This window comes from Idiotropiscis lumnitzeri, chromosome 11 (assembly GCF_059441095.1).
Source record: "Idiotropiscis lumnitzeri isolate Australia: NSW breed Sydney's pygmy pipehorse chromosome 11, RoL_Ilum_1.0, whole genome shotgun sequence".
Lineage (NCBI taxonomy): Eukaryota > Metazoa > Chordata > Actinopteri > Syngnathiformes > Syngnathidae > Idiotropiscis > Idiotropiscis lumnitzeri.
Genome location: NC_142401.1, coordinates 7909434 through 7927792, shown reverse-complemented (window position 1 = coordinate 7927792; position 18359 = coordinate 7909434). Strand labels below are relative to the sequence as shown.

Genomic DNA, 18359 nt, shown 5'->3' with positions numbered 1-18359 from the left:
ACCTTGTGTTATGTATTTTTATAATTTAATAAACTAATGTGCATTTTGTGAATTAAAAGGTCTACTGTCTTAACTACGGCATGATCATGGAAATGTAGAAAAACAAACATTCTTTAATTCCAGGTTCAACCCTCAATTGTGGCCTTCCGGTGTGCTGTAAAAACATATTACCTAATTTATAGCAGCAACTAGATACTGTACAAAGTACTGGATTGCATTTGGTTGATGTGAACTGATAGCCCTAATGATTCAAAAATGTTAACTGATACATTTTATCTAAATAAGAATAGACTTTTCTTGGGTAAATTACTATTTTAAAGAGTCATTAATATATAGCGTTTTAGAGTGATATTTGAGTAAAGGTACAAGTAAAACAGATTATTATTTTTAATTTGTATTTTTTTATACTTTTGGTTGAAAACTGTATGATTACGTCATCCCGACCATAGGGGTCGCTGTCTCCCATGTTGACGTTTTGCGCTACGTGCTACGTCACCACATTTCGCCGAACAAGATGAGCGTCAAACTCTACCAAATCGTCGCCAGCTTCTGGTGAGTTTCATCCTAACTTATTGCTTCAGCGCCACTTTAAACGTCTATTTTAGTAGCGTTCACGTAATTCGGTGCAGGTTTTTCCCCCACAGTATGTTAGCTCTTGCCAAAAAGAAGCCGGCTAACTTCGTCACCATCGTCATCATTTCTGTCTGATGTAACGGCAACCCACCTGTGGTCATTATTGTATTAAATAGACGCACCATGAGGGAAGTTGCTCCCCTGCTTTCAACCTGTTTGCTCTTCTTCCTACTGAGCTCCTGCCAGGCAGCCAGACAAGGACAAGACATCCGATGTGGAGGTTGGTGTCTGCCTCCGCCTTCATCTCCATTATGAATGCGCCATTGAATGTGCAAATGCAAAATAGTACATGACGCATGTACCCCCCTCAGCTTGCAGGGCTCTGGTGGACGAGATGGAGTGGGCCATCTCGCAAGTTGACCCCAAGAAAATGATCCAGACTGGCTCGTTTCGGATCAACCCGGACGGTAGTCAGTCCATCAGGGCGGTCAGTGTGCTATCCAGTCATCTCTCTGCGTGCACATGGGTAGCCAAACTTGTGTACCCAAGTGCCACATTAGATTAGGGGGGGGGCGGTCATTTTACACGTGTTTAAAAAAAAATCAATAAATAAAATATGTGAATGTAAAAATACGATTTGAATTGGAAAATCACTTATGCTTTAACATATGTGAATGCATTGAATGTTCCACTTTAAAATATATCAAGATATTTTTTATTTGAGGTATGTAATGCGTTTGCAGGAAATTCCACATTCGCAATAGCCTACTGACAAGTTGATTCATATTGCAAAATGACAACAAGAAACTCATTGCATCTTAGCCTCTCAAATTCATCTGTATTCTAAAGAACCGAATCGAATTGTTCCACATTAAAATAAATCGTCCAAGAATTGTTTCACCTAACATGTATTAAGATGGTATCAAACTAGGGCTGGGCGATTTGCCCTCAAATCAATATCGCGATAAATTGAGCAATTTTACCTCGATAGCGATAAATGCACGATAAATTCCCCCCGTGGACCAAAATCAAAATAAATGCAGGAATTAACTGCTTTTTTTATTGACCAACTGGTACACATTACTTTCAATGAAAAATAAAAGCCAAATAAACAATTGTCAATCATCGGGAAAATGTGCCATCTCGAGTACTCTGGTGCGCAGTCGCCACTTGTCGTCTATGTAATGCACAGTCAGGCTCAAACAGGGATCCATGTTGTTAGGGTTTCCAACTAAGGTTAGGGTTTCCAACATAGTTAGGGTTTCCAACTAGGGTTAGGGTTAGGGTTTCGCATAGCTCCCAAACCATCACTTTTCAGGAAACCCTCCAAAAATTTTAGCTTGGTCAATAATTTGTAAAAATAACACACAACCTCACACACATGGGGACTGACCGCTAGATGTATTATTTTTTTTTAATTAAAGTGAACGTGAGGAAAGTTACATTTTATGAAAAAGAAAATGCGGAATGGTGAAAGCAACTGCAACGGTGGTTATATTGCACATGTGCCGGCAGGTTCCTCTGGCACGCTCTGAGGGAAACCTCCTGGAGCTGATGGAAAGCGTGTGCGAGAGGATGGAGGACTATGGTGAGCACACGGACGCCACCACCAACAGGAAGTCCTACATTAGAGTCAAATCGCGCAACGGTGAAGCCATGGACCTCTCAGAGGCAGCGCTGGACTCGAGAGTCACCGGCAGTTTAAAATTTGCTGTGAGTACAATGCGGTGCAGATTTTTGTTGTCGTGATTTAGTTTTATTTATTTTTTTCATTTAAGTTTCATTAAAACAGGTTTTGATAAATTGTGAGTTTTGCCGTGTGAAATGATTTATCTTGATGTCTCGTGGCAGTGTGAAGCCATTGCTGAGCAGCACGAAGACGAACTCATCGAATTCTTCTCTCATGAGACGGAAAATGTCAAAGATAAACTGTGCAGCAAGCGGACAGGTACTTGTGGGAATTTTGTTTTTCATACACAAGTTTGTTTGCATCCTTTCGGTCTTGTCATTTCTGCTGTCAGCACGGGGTTTCAATTTTTTTTTCGTTTGCTTACTGTTATGAGTAGAACATGTATCTACAGTAACTAAAAAATTGACACTGGTATCTTAGGTCAGTCGGGTAATTTTTGTATTTTTTTTTTATTTGTGTATTAGTCACAAATTTATATTTACATTGCATATGATAAATATATGACTACTACCGTTGCTTCTATTTCCAGTATTTCTTGAAGCTCTAAATGAAGCTAATTTTCAGTTTTCCACAGGGTTCATAAAAGGTCGCAAAGATGTTCCCAAATTGTTTTTACTGAAATTGTTTTGAAATCTCAACCAGCCAATTGAAGGAAAATGTGTTCAACTTTAAAGTTTTGTATTTATCTTTATCGTCTTTTTTCTCACTGCCTTCTAATTGTGTGCCCTTGCCAGACCTTTGTGACCACGCTCTGAAAATCCCACATGATGAACTTTGACATCCTCACGCCATGGCGGCCGTCTCTCCTCAGCTGATAATGGCCGGTTCACGCCATGGCGGTGGCGACAGAGGTGAAAGATAGTCATGTATAAAAATTCCTTAGATTCCAAATCCTCAAAAGTTGCGTCACACGTAGAGATTAGGGAGTTTGTGTTAATTTTTTTTTTTTTTTTCCATTTCACCATCCCTTATATCTCTACCTCGCTGTCAACAATATCTCTCTGGAATTAGATTAGCACATTATTTTTTACTGTGAAATTGTTCAAACTTGATTGCAGGATTTTTTTCAAGAGGTACGCTGCTTGCTTTAGGATGCTTATATAGAAATGAAGATAAAATATAATACTTTGAGATGTAGAAAAATTCCTTTGTAAACTCTCAAATAGAAATTATGGGAAATTTCTGACTGATGTCATTTGAGCAACTGAGTGCTTTATGTCCCTCCTCGAAAGACAGAAAAAAACGATACATTTCACACTCCCCAAATATTTGTCATTTTTGTACTATTTTCAACTGTATGATCAAGCCAGTTTTTATATAAACTTTGTCAGATTTCTGCAACTGCCTTGCGTTTTTTCTTGGGAAATTATTGATACGCAATAGTTTATTGAAGCAATCCTTTTGTTTAGAGATTTTAAAAGATTGTTTTACATCTTAACAAAATATCACCTCATCATATTATCAACAGTGTATTGCTCATAACGTCTAAAGTTTTATTTATACAATTTCTTATTTTCTACTGATCAGCCCCTAGTAGTGTGTTACCAAAAAACTTACACAGTATCACAACTAGACAAAATGTGTGTTTTAGGTATTTTATTGCAATTCTATTTCGATGACATGGACATCAATTGTAATAGCTGTAAAATGACGAGATAATAATACAATCAAGACACCCAATCCATGAGCAGAATTTAAAAAAATCTGCTAGTACCAAAGTAATAATTCACATTTTTATCGACAATGTCAAACATTTGTTATCGTTGTCGTACATTTTGGTTTCAACTATCCAAATGTCCTTAAACATGTCACAATTTGATATGGAACATGTTTAATACTGTATCATACTTGAGAGTTTTTTCTCTATCTCAATGTCATGCACATAAATAATACAGATTATTTTTTTTAATCCGTGAGTTGAGGTTTATTAAAACCACATTTATTTGCTCGTTATCTTTGTAAAGGCAGAGTTTGCGTCACTTTACAGGTGTGTTCGGCGATTGTGCTCAGGCATTTTGTTACTTGTAGAATCTGTGTACATATTCCCCATACTGTAATTGGACTACATCACAGGTGCCAAACTCAAGGCCCGGGGGCCAGATCTGGCCCGCAATCTCATTTGATGTGGCCCACGAAGGGCAAATCCTGCGCATTAACTTCCTGTTTCTAGCACATTTTCTTCACTTTTAACAACCTTGAGATAGGCCATTTATTTGTTACCCATCATACACTTTTAAAATAAAGTATTGTGAGTTGACACCCCTGGACTACTTGGTTTCCTTGTCCACTGTTTGGTACTCCTCACTCTGGTGACATTTTCTCTCATCGCCATCACCTTCTCCCTCGTCTTCTCCTGCTGTGTTTTGTTCAGCTTCAACCAGGGAGCTCCTCCCACCCTCCTCCGTTTCCTCCAGATCATCCTCGTCTGCAATAATAACCGTGTCCCCAGAGTCATGGCTGCTGGCGCTACTACAAGACAGCGTGTCGTCCTCATGCCATGGCTGTGGCAGCATTTGTGCAACCTCGGTGCCCTCTAACACCTCGACTTCTTCAAAGACTCCCTGCTCTAAATCGACACCTACACTCTCAGGATCCCAAAACTCAAACATTTCCTCCTCTTCGTTCTCGGAGTCGGGAGCTGTATGTTTCCTGATGCGATTCACTGCGTCCCACAAGGGGTTTGGATACTGAAGCTGTGCTCCCTCTGGGATATCAGGGGGGACACTTTGACTTTCCTCGGGTGGAGGTGGAGTAGGGGGTGAAAACGGCACGGAATTTTCAGGAGAAGGCGTAGAGTCCAGAAGAGGAAGATCAAATGGAATTTCAGGGAGTCCAACAGGAGACTCGTGGTTTGGAGTTGACGGGTGGGCGGATTCAGTTTCTGAGTGAAAGGCAAACTCTTCTCTTGATTTTTGTGGTGGAGGCGGAGTTTGTGGTTGGGCCTTAAGGTTGGTGTTTGAAAGTAAGGGATGAGATGATTTCAAATTTGGTAAACTGTCACTCTGACACTCAGCTCTCTGTTCCTCAAGACCTCTAAAATCTTTGTTGTCCTCGGGCGACTTTGCGTTTGTCTCTTTCACCTTGACATCATCAAAGGCTTGGAAGTCCAAAGATTTGACCTCCTCCTCCTCTTCAGTTTGACTTGGGGTCACTTTTTCCGAATTCTCATTTGAATCTTCGCTCTTGCGCGTTTCAGTATGAATGCAAAGGAGCCGCAGCTCATTGTTGATCTCCGCAGGCGTCTCTCGGAATATCCCGGGATTCTGGGCTAGAATTCCCGTAACATTTTCATTGGCTGGGCCAGATTCTACTTGCTGAGCCACCAATTCATCTGTCCCATCTTTGGAAGATTCCAGAGAAACATCACTGAACTCACCATGCTCTGATGATTGCCTCTTTTCATCTTGGTCTTCCTTCCAAACCTCAATATCAGGCATTACCGCGGTAGGTATTACATCACAAAGCAGAGTGGAAGGGTCAGCGACTGGAATGGTTCTCGGTGTCAGTGTGTGACCGAGTGACTCGGCATCTGCAGCTTTCTTATTATCTGACTCTGAGAAACTTGGGAGTGACTGAACTGCTAAAGGTGACGGCACAAGATCAGGAATGGACTCTTGGGCATCTTTCGAGGCTGCAAGTAGGAGAGGATTAGAAAGGACAGGAGGTGCAGTGACACATTGAATGACGTCAATGTCAACGTGACTCTGCTCAGGGTCGGCTGTTTCTTGAGTGGACCCCCCTGGAGGAACCTCCATCCTGTCAAATGTATCCACTTTGTTCCGTCCAGATTGACTGTGACTCTCTTGGTCCTTAAACACATTGGACAGCTGCTGCTGGGATCCTGAAAAGTTATCGCAATCAACACGAGGATCCGTCGCCTCATCAACAGAAATCCTTTCCCTACTTTGGTCTTGCTGGTTCTGTGACTGCTCCTTGGTCTCGTTCGACTGTTCCTCTTTCATTTCATTTTGATTCACCTGAGGTAAATTAAATCCCTTCTCTGCATCTGGCATGGCTATGCCAGGAGGCGGGGTTGCGCCAAGGATTCTTTCAGCTCGTTTCTCCAAAGATTCTCTTGCAGCATTTTCACTCTCACATTCAAGAATCGTCTCTGCGTGGTCTGGGTCCAGGCTGTTCTTAGGCTTATTTTTCGTTGGCAAGAAGTTTGATCCAATGTTCTGATCAGAATGCAATTCTCGACGGAGAGGGCCACGGGATTGGCTAGAAGAGGTGGGACTACGTTCTGGATTGTGTTCTGTGGTTGTCGTGGATCCCAAGAAGTGAACGTGTTCCTTCTTGGGAGACTTAATGAGTTCAATTTTGACGACGACACACGTGTCAATCACTAGGAGATCTTTCCCCTCCTCTGTTTCTGGGCCTTGCTTGATGTCGAGTCGTCTTACTTCCATGCCAAGTGGACTCTGAGGAAGAGTCTTTCTTGTGAAACTTGGCTCCCTCCACAAAGGATATTTAGCTGACGTAGATGATGCTGACTGAGTTGCTCTTGTCTCAACTGTTGACTCTGTCTCATTTATGAATGGGCAACCATCTGTCTTGTCTGTCTTTGGTAGTTCCTCCTCTGGCAGGCCAGTTTTTATGCAACTCTGTGTCATCTTTCGGAGGTTGAGTTTTTTTTCCCCAAAGGTCAGGGCAGAAATCGGTGTGAGTGACTTGGAGTCAATTTCATCTGCCACCTTGGATTCTTGGAAAGTTTCACGACTGATGGTTGAACATTTTCCAAATTCAATTTTTGGAACGTTTGTTTGGTCACTCTGTGTCACGGATGGGTGTTCTGTTGAACCTGCTACCCGAGACACTAAACAGAAAATTGTCATCCCACCTGTCTTCTTGCTGAATCTAAATTTCCGTCCCATCACTTTCGAGGACGTTTCCTGGATAATCTTTGTTGTCTTAACTTCCTGTGAGATTTGTGGAGATGTGAAAAACTTGTGTGGAACGTGGACATTCTGAACCGGATGTCCTTCAAACTCCAGGTATGCTTTTTGGTTCTTGTCTGGTTTCTCTGGTGTCTTCTCAACCTGCTCCCAGTGGTGCGGCATCGCAGGTGAACTTTTATGTGGGCTATGATAGGGTGGTGGTGCAACATAACCAGGCGGTTGACTAAACATTCTCCTTTGGATCTTTCCTTTTACGTCCACCATTTGGCTCCCATCGGGCGCTTGCGGTAGACGATTAGTCTGTTGCTTCATTGCTCTCTCACCCTGTCCTGGATCATCTTTCGTATTTGCACATTGTCCGACTTGCTGAAGTGCTACCATGCAAGATTCTATCCCGGTTTGTCTGTTCTCCAGCAGCCCATGTGAGGCTCCCCTCAGCTCTGCCTCGATCCGCCTCCTCCTTGGAAGGGAATGGCTGTAACGAGCAGCCCAGGCTTCAAGCTCTCTGTAGCTGCTGCTGTCCCTCTTGGACGACTCGTAACAAACAAGTTTGGAGGGCTCCCACCTCCTTTGCCATAACTCTCTCGTAAAGTCTCTCTTGTGTGCCCCCGCCACCGGTAGAGCTGTTGTCCATTCTCTGGCTTCACACGACTCGTCTCCAATCATGTTCTGCTGAGACTGATGACCCCAAATGAAACGGTGCTGAGCAGATGTCGAGGCACACACCTGTGGCTCGGTCCAGTTGGTGTGATCCAGTAGCGCTCCTCCGGTTCTTGATCTTGGTAAAGTCCAGTAGCTGGACTCTCTGACATGAGTCGGCTGCTCGTCATGGTTAGCTGGAGGATAATGTGTTGTCTGATGTCTCTCGTGACGGCTGTGTGAATAAAAGATTAAAAAGGTGACACAACGTAGCCTGATTAAAAAATTTTGTGAAGAATATATCGCTAAATTCTCACAGAATTTTGTTTGTCACACCATCACATCATCAATTATTACAAAATATTTTGTTTTTTTTAGCTTTTAACAATCCACTTCTCTAAATGCTCCGCCTCTGTCACATGTCATGAAAGTGTTGATAGTTTTACAGTATTTATTTTCTTGATTTGCTTTAACATGTTGTTAAATGGTTACTTAAAATATGACCTATACAGAGTTAACGATGACCAGAGTTTGACAAAAAAAAGTCATTTTTGACCTTCGAGGTACTCAGAACAGTCAATGTTTGCCAAAGAAAATTAACAATTTAGAAACAATCCAATGCATTAATAATGCTAGCAAATATCCACTTTAGGGCCGTCTCCGGAATTACTTAACTGGTTCCCAACATGCAAAAAATGTAACAACGCAAACAAACACCACACCAGGCAGTTTTACCGACGGTATGCAAATACTTACTTAAATGTATAATTTCTGCCAGGAACTGTATCAAATCTGGTGTACCGGGGCTGCAGCTCTTGATTCTTAGCCCATAAATCCATTGCGTACTCTGGTTACTTGATCTAAACTATGAAGGAAAATGATGCATTATTAAGTTTCATTTTATCAGTTATAACATTTTAGGTTCAGTAAATTAAAAAAAAATATATATATTTTTAACACATACCTTCAGTCAGTGATTATAATTTCTTCTCTGCTTGTTATGGCATGAGCGTTCCAAGTAGGACAACTTGTTTTAAAGAGGCGATGGGGTCAGTCTCCCTCCCACTTGACACACACACACACACACACACACTCCCCTGTCACCTCCCTCTCATTTCACCAGTGTTATGCTATGCCATCAGGTGTTTTGAAACAGCTTAGCTCGGACCACACAAACAGAAAAACTTTAAAAAGCTAACTTGCAGCGTTTTTTATTTTTTATTTCTACTGTTGGCATGAAGTGACTACATTCAAACATGTATATAAAGTTGAAATAATCTTCCCCTAACTCTTCCCATTTACTGATCACCAAACGCCCTGCTCATCTTGATAAAAGCCGCGTGGAAATGGAGGGGGGGGGGGGATCAATTGCTTTGTCGACTCAATTGTAGCGCACGGCGAGAAGGCCAGCGGATGCCTCGCCTCCCTTTTCTTCGGAACTCTCCAGCGTGACAAACAGGCTTTCCTTTGCTGAACAGAAAGTCAGTACATCAGCAGAGTGAGGGAGAGAGAGCGGATGAAGCATCAGGAGCAGACAGCGGGCCAGAGGCAGAGCAATCTGTTGATGTTGACAGAATAGTTAGTGGGGATGGGGTGATCATTGTCATGGGTGACGAATGACTCAAATAAAACGGCAATAGAACCTTGCGATACAATTTAAAGTTTCAATTAAAAAAAAAAAAAAAAGAAAAAAAATCTAGAGCTCAAAAGTCAACCTTTATACCAGTATTTTGCTTTTAGATGAATTTTAACTGTGTGAAGCACATTGAGTTACCTTGTGTATCAAATGTGGTGTGTAAAATAAATTTGCCTTACCTCGCCTTTTGGCTTTGGAGTTTGAACTGTCAGCAGTTGAGAATCTGGGTTCAATCGCACTAGTTTTATTTTTCTTTGGATTTCACATTTTTCATTGTTGTTTGTGTGTGTGTGTTTACCTGGAATCAGAAGGTTATAAAAGTGTAATAACTATCGAAATGGAAATGGAACTTAGTGTGACATAGGAAAGTGTATGCTCATTATAATAAACGCTAAAATGTTAATGATTAATTTTATACAAAGGCGCATAAATCCACATTAGTTCTCATTCACTGAAATTTCACACTAGCCATTTTTGACTGTACAGCGGTTACATGAAAATGGACCAAGCATAAACTTCAGGATTAATGAATGTTTTCATCATTTCTTTCATTTATTGTAATTTAAATAATTTCATGAGAAAATTGTATATTTATAGGATTTTAATTTTCTTTAAAACAAAAAAAGCCAAGTCATATTTTTTTAAACATCTCAAGCCTGAAAAGATTTAAAAACATTTGTCATGAAAAAAATCACACCTTTGGAGTTTTAAGACAAAGTAGGTTGAATTAATTGACAATTCTAATAAGCAAGAAAATATAATTAAATGCTCATCTCTAATTTGAATATCAAATTACGGCATAATCAGACCAACCTAACAGTCATCAATAAGTAGTTTAACAACTACAGTCATTACCTCCATCATGAAGATTATTTTCAACATTTCTCAAGAGAATTAAGTCAATGTTAAAAGGCCAACGTAAAATGTGGAATGTGTTTTCTTTGTGCAAAGCAAAACTGTAACCATAAAATCCGCACATCCATTTTGGCAAGCTGACAATGGGCAAGAGGCTTGGTACACCTTCAAGCGGTCACCAGCCAGTCGCAAGGCACATCTAGATCAACAACCGTTCACTCATTTTCACAACTAATTTAATCTAAAATAATCTACGTCTTTTTAAATGTGGGAGGAAGCCAAAGTACAGTTTAGCTCCACTATAAAACCTTAAAAAATGTAAATTAAGCCGGAAAAGTGACGACGTTCACTTTTATCCCCATCAATTCTGACATGAGTCCTTTCGCTGTGGTAACAATTTCAGTAAGAGCAACATCTCCATGCTCTTAGTGTTCTTTTCTAAGAGACGCTTTGTAAATATTAATGTTTTGATTGTCTACGCGGTGCACAAGTTGTACATAAAACCTCCTTGGCAGATGCTCTTCAAAAAAACTTGGCGTCTTGTGCTCTTTCCGCATTTTGGATGAGAGGTAAACCGCAGCTTTATTCTTGCAGAGGTGAACCAGCGTGTCCACTAAAAGCGGATACGTCCCGGGAAGGTAAACGATATCTGCGCCCAGCACCAGGTCCCAGTCTGAGGGAAACTTCAGGTGGTCCTTACCCCAGGACAGAGGGAGGACAGTGGGAGGGGCAGAAGGCCAACCGCGAGAGGGCATGTTGGTGCAGACGTTGGCCTCAAGCTGCGGAAGGGTCACAGGAAGGTCTGTGAGGGTCACGTTTGCACCTAGGAGTAAAAATATGGAGTTTTGTTGATAAAACATTAAGAGGAGGAAATTAGATCTCCGTGTTCATCCTTTGGTGGAAAAAGTAGAAATGAGGGATACTGCAAATTCAGGTTTTAGGTGTCTGAAAAAAAAAAAAAAAAACTTGAAACCAATTGAAAAATAAGACAACCTTAACGCTACATATTTTACAATTTCATCCAGCCTCTATCAGACTAGTTTCCACTCCATGTCCGGTCGTTCAGGCACGATATTGTCTGTCTCATGAGCATCTGGCTCATACATGTATGGTCCAACTAACAGAATTCCAACAAGCTCCTCTTCCTCGAACTCTTCATATACATGGATCCTCTCATAAACGTTTGATATTTTGCTTTTCAATTTCTGACTGGCTTAATACAGTTTCAATGGTGAGGTCTGCCATATTACCTTGTTATGACGTCACACGTCTGGGTTTTTCGCTTGGCAGAATCAAACTATTAAAAAAACTATTTAGTCAAATATACCAAATAAAAAAAATGTTCATGCTTTATTTGTATTACGTGTAATTACTTTACTTGTGACATAAATAGATTTTATTTGTCATTTTCTGAACTTACCTCACACAATCACTTTAAGACAAGACGACAGAATGAGGTGACTAAATAAATAAAAAAAATCAGCGATGACATGGCGTCACATCAAATGTAACACGCCGCGAACAGTGTGTGCGTGTCAAATCACATACCGAGGCGAGCGGCCACAATTCCAACAACACCAGTTCCCGATCCCAACTCGATGACACGTCTCCCACGCCACTGCACACGTTGCTCCTCGAAATATCGACACAGTTGTAACGCCTGTGTGCACGCACGGATACATACACTCAAGAAAAGTTCAATCAACAATTGCATGTGTGCAAAGTTGACATGAGGTCATAAAAGTAATACTTACGGATTCCCACACAGGAGCAGCCACGCCGAGGTTTGCACCGAATAGTTGTATGATCTTCAGCTCCTGGCCCATTAATTTATAAACGCTGGCTTGAGAAAACGTGTCAGCGAACAAACATTCGTCAGCGGGGAAAGGGTCGTCGTCATCCACACAACAACTCATCGTGCTTGAATGATGACTAAAAAAAAAAGAAAGAAAGACAATTTAAAAAAAAAAAAAACTAAAAACGTGTCGTCTAGTGCAAAAATATTTCCGGGTCAGCTAGCGTTAGCTAGTTGCTAGCTGAGCTCGTCAATGAATCATTCCGACGATAAACCGAAAGTTAAAAACGATGCTTTTCAGTCGATTCCTTGTAGAATGCGAGTAGACACGTGCGTTTATTAAACGCAGTTATAGTTAATTCATAAATATTAACAATCTGCTGTTGATTTCAAAAGGCTTGGGATTTTTGTTTTTATTTTGAAAGGCAAGGTAATATTTATGTTCCGGGTCAGATGGTTGCGACACGTGTACACAGTGTACGTTTTCAAAAATAATTTGTCTCTGTCGATAACATAATTCAGAACATTAATGAACGCCAGTCGGAAAATTGTAGTTTACATGGTCAGTTTATATCATTGATATAAAGCAGTACATGCGTCGGTCCTCAGTTAACGCTGACTTGTACATAAATCGGAACGTGTACGTTAACTAGAGGAAGCAAAAGTACTTACGGTGTACTTAAATAGAACTAAGGCAACCAATACTTGGGTGAAAAAATATGTTAAAAGTTTGAGTACTGATTCAACTACTGACATTTAAATGGGGAAAAAAACAAACAAAAATACATTTCTCTCTCCTGAAATATTTCACTGCAAAAAAGAAAAAAAAATCAATTTCGTTCAATTGGCACAACAAAAAAATCCTTACTGCACTCAAGGAACTTCATCATGTTGCAGTTTTATTTAAAAAAAAAAAATCCGCACGAGTACCAATTGCACATTTTTCACACACAATTTCACATTGACAGAAATGGATGGTTTAACATGTATATATATAAAAACAGCTGCATTGAAGAGCTTCTACCTTGACATGTCATTCACACACTATTTTTTCTCAGAGAAGCCATAGCGTTCATGAGGATGTCAACGCTAGCATCCTTGTTGATGGGAAGAATACTTGCTAGAATATGAGAAGTGCTTTCAACAGCAGGGTGGGAGAAGCCAAAACTTGACTTTTATACGACCTCGGAGGATCGACTTTGTCCCAAACGGCCACCCATTCGCAACGGCCGTGGTGTGTGTGTTGCTCAAGGACACTTGTGACAGCGGCCACGTTGACCCCAACAGTGGTGTGCAGATTCATCAAATAAAGCTCTTCATCTTTTCAGCATATCAGTCTTTATAGATCAACAGAGCAAGAACAAAATAATACCAGAATGAAACATATCGCGGTTGCAATGATTTTGTTTTTGTTTTTTTGGTCTGGGATGGATCACAGTTTTCTTAGTGGCGTGATGAACATTTATATTTAAGCAACTTGTTTCACCTAATACACTGTACAGTAATTCTGCTCCTCTTGATCACTTGTAGTTTTAAAAAATAAATAATTATTTTCATCAAACAGACGACAGTAGTTTTACATCCATAACACCTTCCTCTTGCTCCGGCCTCAAGTTTGTGCAAACTGCAGTTAATAAAATGGAGCACTTAACGCAGGGAGCTTGGAAACAAACAAAACATTTAAAATAAAGCAAAAACATTTGGATGGTTGATTTGAAAATGACGTGACGGATCAGGCAAGCGGCGATTCTTGCAACCACTTCAGTGTCATCGAATCAGAACCGAAAAATGATTAAATGATCAAAAGGTTGTCCTTAAACTGAAGAAATAATTTGGTACTGAACTGCTGGAAGCTTGGTGCTGCTGTCACAGCATTCAACAGTAAAAATACTGCCTTTGCTCTGCATTTTCAACCCCGTTTTTACGTTGAAATTAAGCAGAGCGGCTGCAACAACGTGCGTGTCCACTTTTGTATGCCGTAAAGTGTGTTTCTCTTGAGAAACGTAGACAGATATGCCAACACGGTCAAGTATAAGACTAGACAAATACATGAGTCACAATCACACTCTTGATTGTTTCTTTGATTAAAAAAAAAAAAAACAATAGCATCTTGGTACAGCCCAAAGCACACCAGAAAACTGTCATGGAATTTCATGATTCCTGCATGGTGTGAAAGGCTTGTCAACTTGGTTTTGAGCAGAGGTCCACGACAAACACTCACATAGAGAGCAAAAGGAATGCAAGATTAAAACTTGGTTGAAAAAAGAATAATAATTAGAATGAGGACTATGACAAAGAGGATCAAAATGACCAGCATCTTCCTGTTTTTCTTCTGGTACTGCTCTGCCTGCAATTAAGAGAACGCAATCAAAGCCATATACGCTCCTGGATGCCACAAGTAGTTGACAGTTTACCTTTTGTAACTGTTTCAAGCCATCATCTGTTTTGACACACGCTTGCTCCACATTGAAGTCGATTCTGTCAAGAACGGTGCCCTTGAGGAACAACAGCGGACAATTTGCTTTGATTTGTACTTTCTGTACGTCATCTCCAGGGTTTGTTGTACAGTAATTACCTGCTCCACCACCATTCCGGCCAAGTCTCGGAAAATCTCGTTCAGATCAGAGATGGACTGAACGATTTGTCTGATCTCTCGCTCGCGCTCTTCCACCAGGACTGTGTTCTGCTCCACCAGCATCAACTGGTCGGCGGTGAAACCCTGAAACGCAACCGTTGGAGGGGGGAAATATTTGAGCGGACAAAGGCAAAATATGCAATTGCGAGTTGCTATTTATTAAAAACAGGGAACGCATTTTAATAGCACATTAGTTGATAATTTAGTGTCATGTCGTGAGTTTTGGACTAATGTTTATTTTTTCTGCTAGTGTTCTTTTTTGCCCTCACCTGTGCAAATAATTCCCAGCTGACGATACACCAGCCCATATTAAATGTCTTTATTTGAGTTAACCTGAGAGACTGACTGCATTTAAACGAACCACACACCTTGTCATACAAAGCTAGATCTTCGTCCTCTTCCATTAACGGTCCTGAGTCAAAAAAGTGCTTTGATCGCTCCTCACGATTCTTCATACCTGCAAGATATGACAATGATAACGTCAACGGGGTTTAACAAACACCTCCCCGACAAATATGCATGTAATAATAATAATAATAATAATAATAATAATAAAGCGTACGTTTTAAGTAGCTGGACTGCGTGTGCCTGAAATTGATGGACAGCTCCTGAAGACTCTGCGCCAGAGACGAGACCACGTTTCTCAGTAGTCGCTCCTCCTGCTCGGTGCAGTGGCCGCAGCGAGACTGCAGGCCCGTTACGGCTCGCTGACATCGGTGGAACATCTGTACTCAACACGAGAGTCACAAAGGAACCGTGAGCATTTTGGACGCAGACTTTGAGATATAGTGGCATGTTCAAAATTGCCACCACCTCGTCTAAGACAGTTCCAGTTGAAGAAAAATAATCTAAGAAATTTTGAAATGGTGGCAGGCGTGCACTAAACTGAGTTTGAATGCCATTAGGTAATTCTGAACAATTTACTCATTACGACATTCCCTTTCTAAACAAATTAATAAATAAATAAATAAAAATCAACGTGTAGAAAAGTTTCAATTTATTTTTTTAATCAATCAGCAAACCAGATTTTGAACAGGCGTGTGTATTATTATTTTTTTTTAATCCATAGTAAATGGCAACAAGTGGGTACAAAGTTGAATTGCACCTTCTGCCATCAATTAGTAGAAGAGCATTTAATGATTGTGCAGAAGCTGCGTACCTGTGTGATCTCTTGTGTCGTGATTTCGATGGCGTGCTCTTCTTCACTACTGTCATCCAGCGTGGGTCGATTCATGTGCTTGTCGTGAAGCAGAGCCAGGTCCTTCATCTTCTGACGAACCCGCGAGATTTCATACTGGATCTGAAAGGTATCCAAAGTGACACATTAGCGCCGTCAGACAAGATTGGGGATGAGTTCGGGAAAAATTCCTGGTTGGGGTTACCTCGTCGATGCCCTCTACCCATTTGGGGGGCAACTTCCTGGTGACGCCGACGGCTGCTTCGGGGTCCAAACTGATTCCAGACACCAATGCCATACGATCGTCGGCCAACTTGAAAACAAGACATTTCTTGTTAACCATTTCTATAACACAGGATCGATTTAGTGCATCACTCGAAGTACTGTGGATAATTGTACCAGGAATCAAAACAATGGTACCTCATCAAGTTCCTAGAGTGATTGGCAGTTAGCGGTGTGGTTCCATCCAATAGCAGGTAAGAAGGAAAAGGAGAGGACAGAAGCAGAAGAAGTGAGCCCCAGAAATTGCAACAAAGGTTGCAAATTACCGTATAACACAGTTTCTATACATAGCGACGAGTTATATTTCCCAATTGGCTTAATTTATGATCATTTTACATGCTAATATACAACGAAACTTTTGCATTTGAACATCCCAAAATCATTTTGGGGGGGAAAATAAGCCTAAAAACAGAGAGAAAAAAAAACATCAACACAAGGAGTGCTATAAATGAGGCGAGCTGTGATCTTTTCTTTACAGTAATATATTTGCAGCAGCCAAAGCATACGCAGACAACAGCAGGAGTCGATTACACAGACAACACAAGACATCAAACATCAAGTTAGGATGGGCACAGTTTGTTTGCATGCGCACAGGACAACCTCAGGACAATCAGGAATACATGAAGAATGAAGACTAAGAGCCTTGCTGTGGTCTCCTGCATTTCCAGTGCAGAAAGCGCACCGTTCTAAGTGTTCATGCTCATCACTGATGTTGCCACGATAAACACACTCATCCGTCTCAACCTGTGTTCTTGAGAACATGCTTTGTGTGAACTTTTAGTAAAGAACGCAAGGGAGATGTGCAGTAGTGACACGCATCCCCAAAAGAGGCGGTGAATGTGAAAGCACATGGGTCAGATATGTAGCATTTAGTATTTGAGCCCATGCACGAATTTGTTGAAAAATCTTTAAAAAAAAAAAAAATACGCAAATTGAATCCAGAAATGCTCATAATCTACAGCGTGTCCAAAAAGGAAATAAATAAACAAATATTCAGAAATTATTACCTTTCCCCCCCGAAATCAATAAACCACCATAACATTAGTATTAGAATTTGTCTTTACACTGTTTTGCTCATCAATGTTCACAGCAGCATTAGTGAGGTCGTTGCATTTTCAGGCAACCACTAAAACTAAAGTCATCAATTGTTTTTGTGATTTTTTTTTTCAATTTATAAAGATAATTTGTGGACACCTTGTATGATGATAATATTGCACATTTGTATTGTATTTTTCCAAACAAATTGCAAAGGAGAAAAAGGCCGTGTAGCATGATACAAACTTTTACAGTCCTAACTGTACCATGGACTACGCAATGAATGGAAGCAGTTGCATTTCTTCAAGTACAGATTGCACAAACGCGCCCTCACATGCTTCATCTCAAGATGGTTATCAATTCGTTGAATTTCAACTCGTCGTTTGTAGGCGAATAACAAGATTTGTTTGCTCACTTATTAGCTAGTGTTAGCTGGGAACCCCCCCCCCCCCCCCCCCTTCCCAAACATTATCCGACAGACATAAATCAGTCCTGAGGTGAACTACCGTGGCAACGAAATAACAATGACAGGAATCTGCCCTAATTACATTTAGGAGACAACCGTTCTATCTAATCTAGCTAGCACAAGTGTAACTGGCTATAATGCAAACACACAAAGAGTAAAATGTCAAAACGATGCAGACCACTCACCGCAGCATTGCTACGTGTACTCAGACGGGGGTCGTTTGTACTCACTTGCTCAGCCAATATCTGCCGGTTTTGGATCGCATTGTTCCGCATTAACAAGAAGGCATCTGTCAGACGCCGAGTGGCCATGACTCGATAGCAACGAGTGTTACACACCGACAACTAAAAAGTGTGTGCGGGTAGGCTACGTTTTGCTATCTTTAGCTTTAGCCTTGCCCGTGGAAAAATAATGAAGGGGGAACTCGCGATACAACGCCAATAGGATAATGAAGTGTCGTAATGTTATCTATATCATTTCCAATAGATTACGCCATAGTCAACAAACATGACCCCCCACGGAAATGTGGAATTAACGTCAAATTGACAACGTCGATCCTCTTCAGACTGATACCGGAAATGTTAAGACGTATACACCTGCGTCGGCGTGAAGCCATTCTTATTCTACTAGGTATAGAAATAGAGCCGTCAGTACAAGGAAAGTATAGCGCAGTCTAGT

General features: G+C 40.9%; 4 protein-coding genes across 7 annotated transcripts; 1 reads left to right on the top strand and 3 right to left on the bottom strand.

Moving 5' to 3' along the window:
- Window positions 1-440: 440 nt before the first annotated feature.
- On the top strand, window positions 441-3604 carry cnpy2 (canopy FGF signaling regulator 2). Of its 2 annotated transcripts, XM_088309464.1 has the most exons (6): window positions 441-552; window positions 750-853; window positions 945-1060; window positions 2089-2286; window positions 2425-2521; window positions 2998-3604. In XM_088309464.1, the coding sequence occupies exons 2-6, from the start codon at window positions 757-759 to the stop codon at window positions 3039-3041; spliced, it is 552 nt and encodes a 183-aa protein (XP_088165590.1). In that variant the 5' UTR covers window positions 441-552; window positions 750-756; the 3' UTR covers window positions 3042-3604. The 2 variants fall into 2 exon arrangements, with proteins under 2 accessions (XP_088165590.1, XP_088165591.1); XM_088309465.1 differs by lacking the exon at window positions 441-552 and having other exon boundaries at window positions 559-853.
- A 266-nt stretch (window positions 3605-3870) lies between these two features.
- LOC148327179 (uncharacterized) lies at window positions 3871-11114 on the bottom strand. The gene is made up of 4 exons (XM_088309461.1): window positions 10992-11114; window positions 8765-9358; window positions 8557-8665; window positions 3871-8035 (listed from the first exon to the last, which is right to left on the bottom strand). Exons 3-4 carry the CDS (start codon window positions 8637-8639, stop codon window positions 4531-4533), a joined length of 3588 nt encoding a protein of 1195 aa, XP_088165587.1. The 5' UTR covers window positions 8640-8665; window positions 8765-9358; window positions 10992-11114; the 3' UTR covers window positions 3871-4530.
- On the bottom strand, window positions 9511-12229 carry LOC148327178 (EEF1A lysine methyltransferase 3-like). Its single transcript, XM_088309462.1, has 3 exons — window positions 12046-12229; window positions 11840-11951; window positions 9511-11114 (listed from the first exon to the last, which is right to left on the bottom strand). The coding sequence occupies exons 1-3, from the start codon at window positions 12205-12207 to the stop codon at window positions 10717-10719; spliced, it is 672 nt and encodes a 223-aa protein (XP_088165588.1). The 5' UTR covers window positions 12208-12229; the 3' UTR covers window positions 9511-10716.
- Window positions 12230-12968: 739 nt separating this feature from the next.
- Window positions 12969-18288, bottom strand: stx16 (syntaxin 16). Of its 3 annotated transcripts, none has more exons than XM_088310060.1 (8): window positions 17867-18288; window positions 16104-16211; window positions 15881-16021; window positions 15284-15446; window positions 15090-15178; window positions 14662-14805; window positions 14501-14581; window positions 12969-14433 (listed from the first exon to the last, which is right to left on the bottom strand). In XM_088310060.1, the coding sequence occupies exons 1-8, from the start codon at window positions 17990-17992 to the stop codon at window positions 14332-14334; spliced, it is 954 nt and encodes a 317-aa protein (XP_088166186.1). In that variant the 5' UTR covers window positions 17993-18288; the 3' UTR covers window positions 12969-14331. The 3 variants fall into 3 exon arrangements, with proteins under 3 accessions (XP_088166186.1, XP_088166187.1, XP_088166188.1); XM_088310061.1 differs by having other exon boundaries at window positions 17912-18288; XM_088310062.1 differs by lacking the exon at window positions 17867-18288 and adding an exon at window positions 16319-17637.
- Between the last annotated feature and the right edge of the window lie 71 nt (window positions 18289-18359).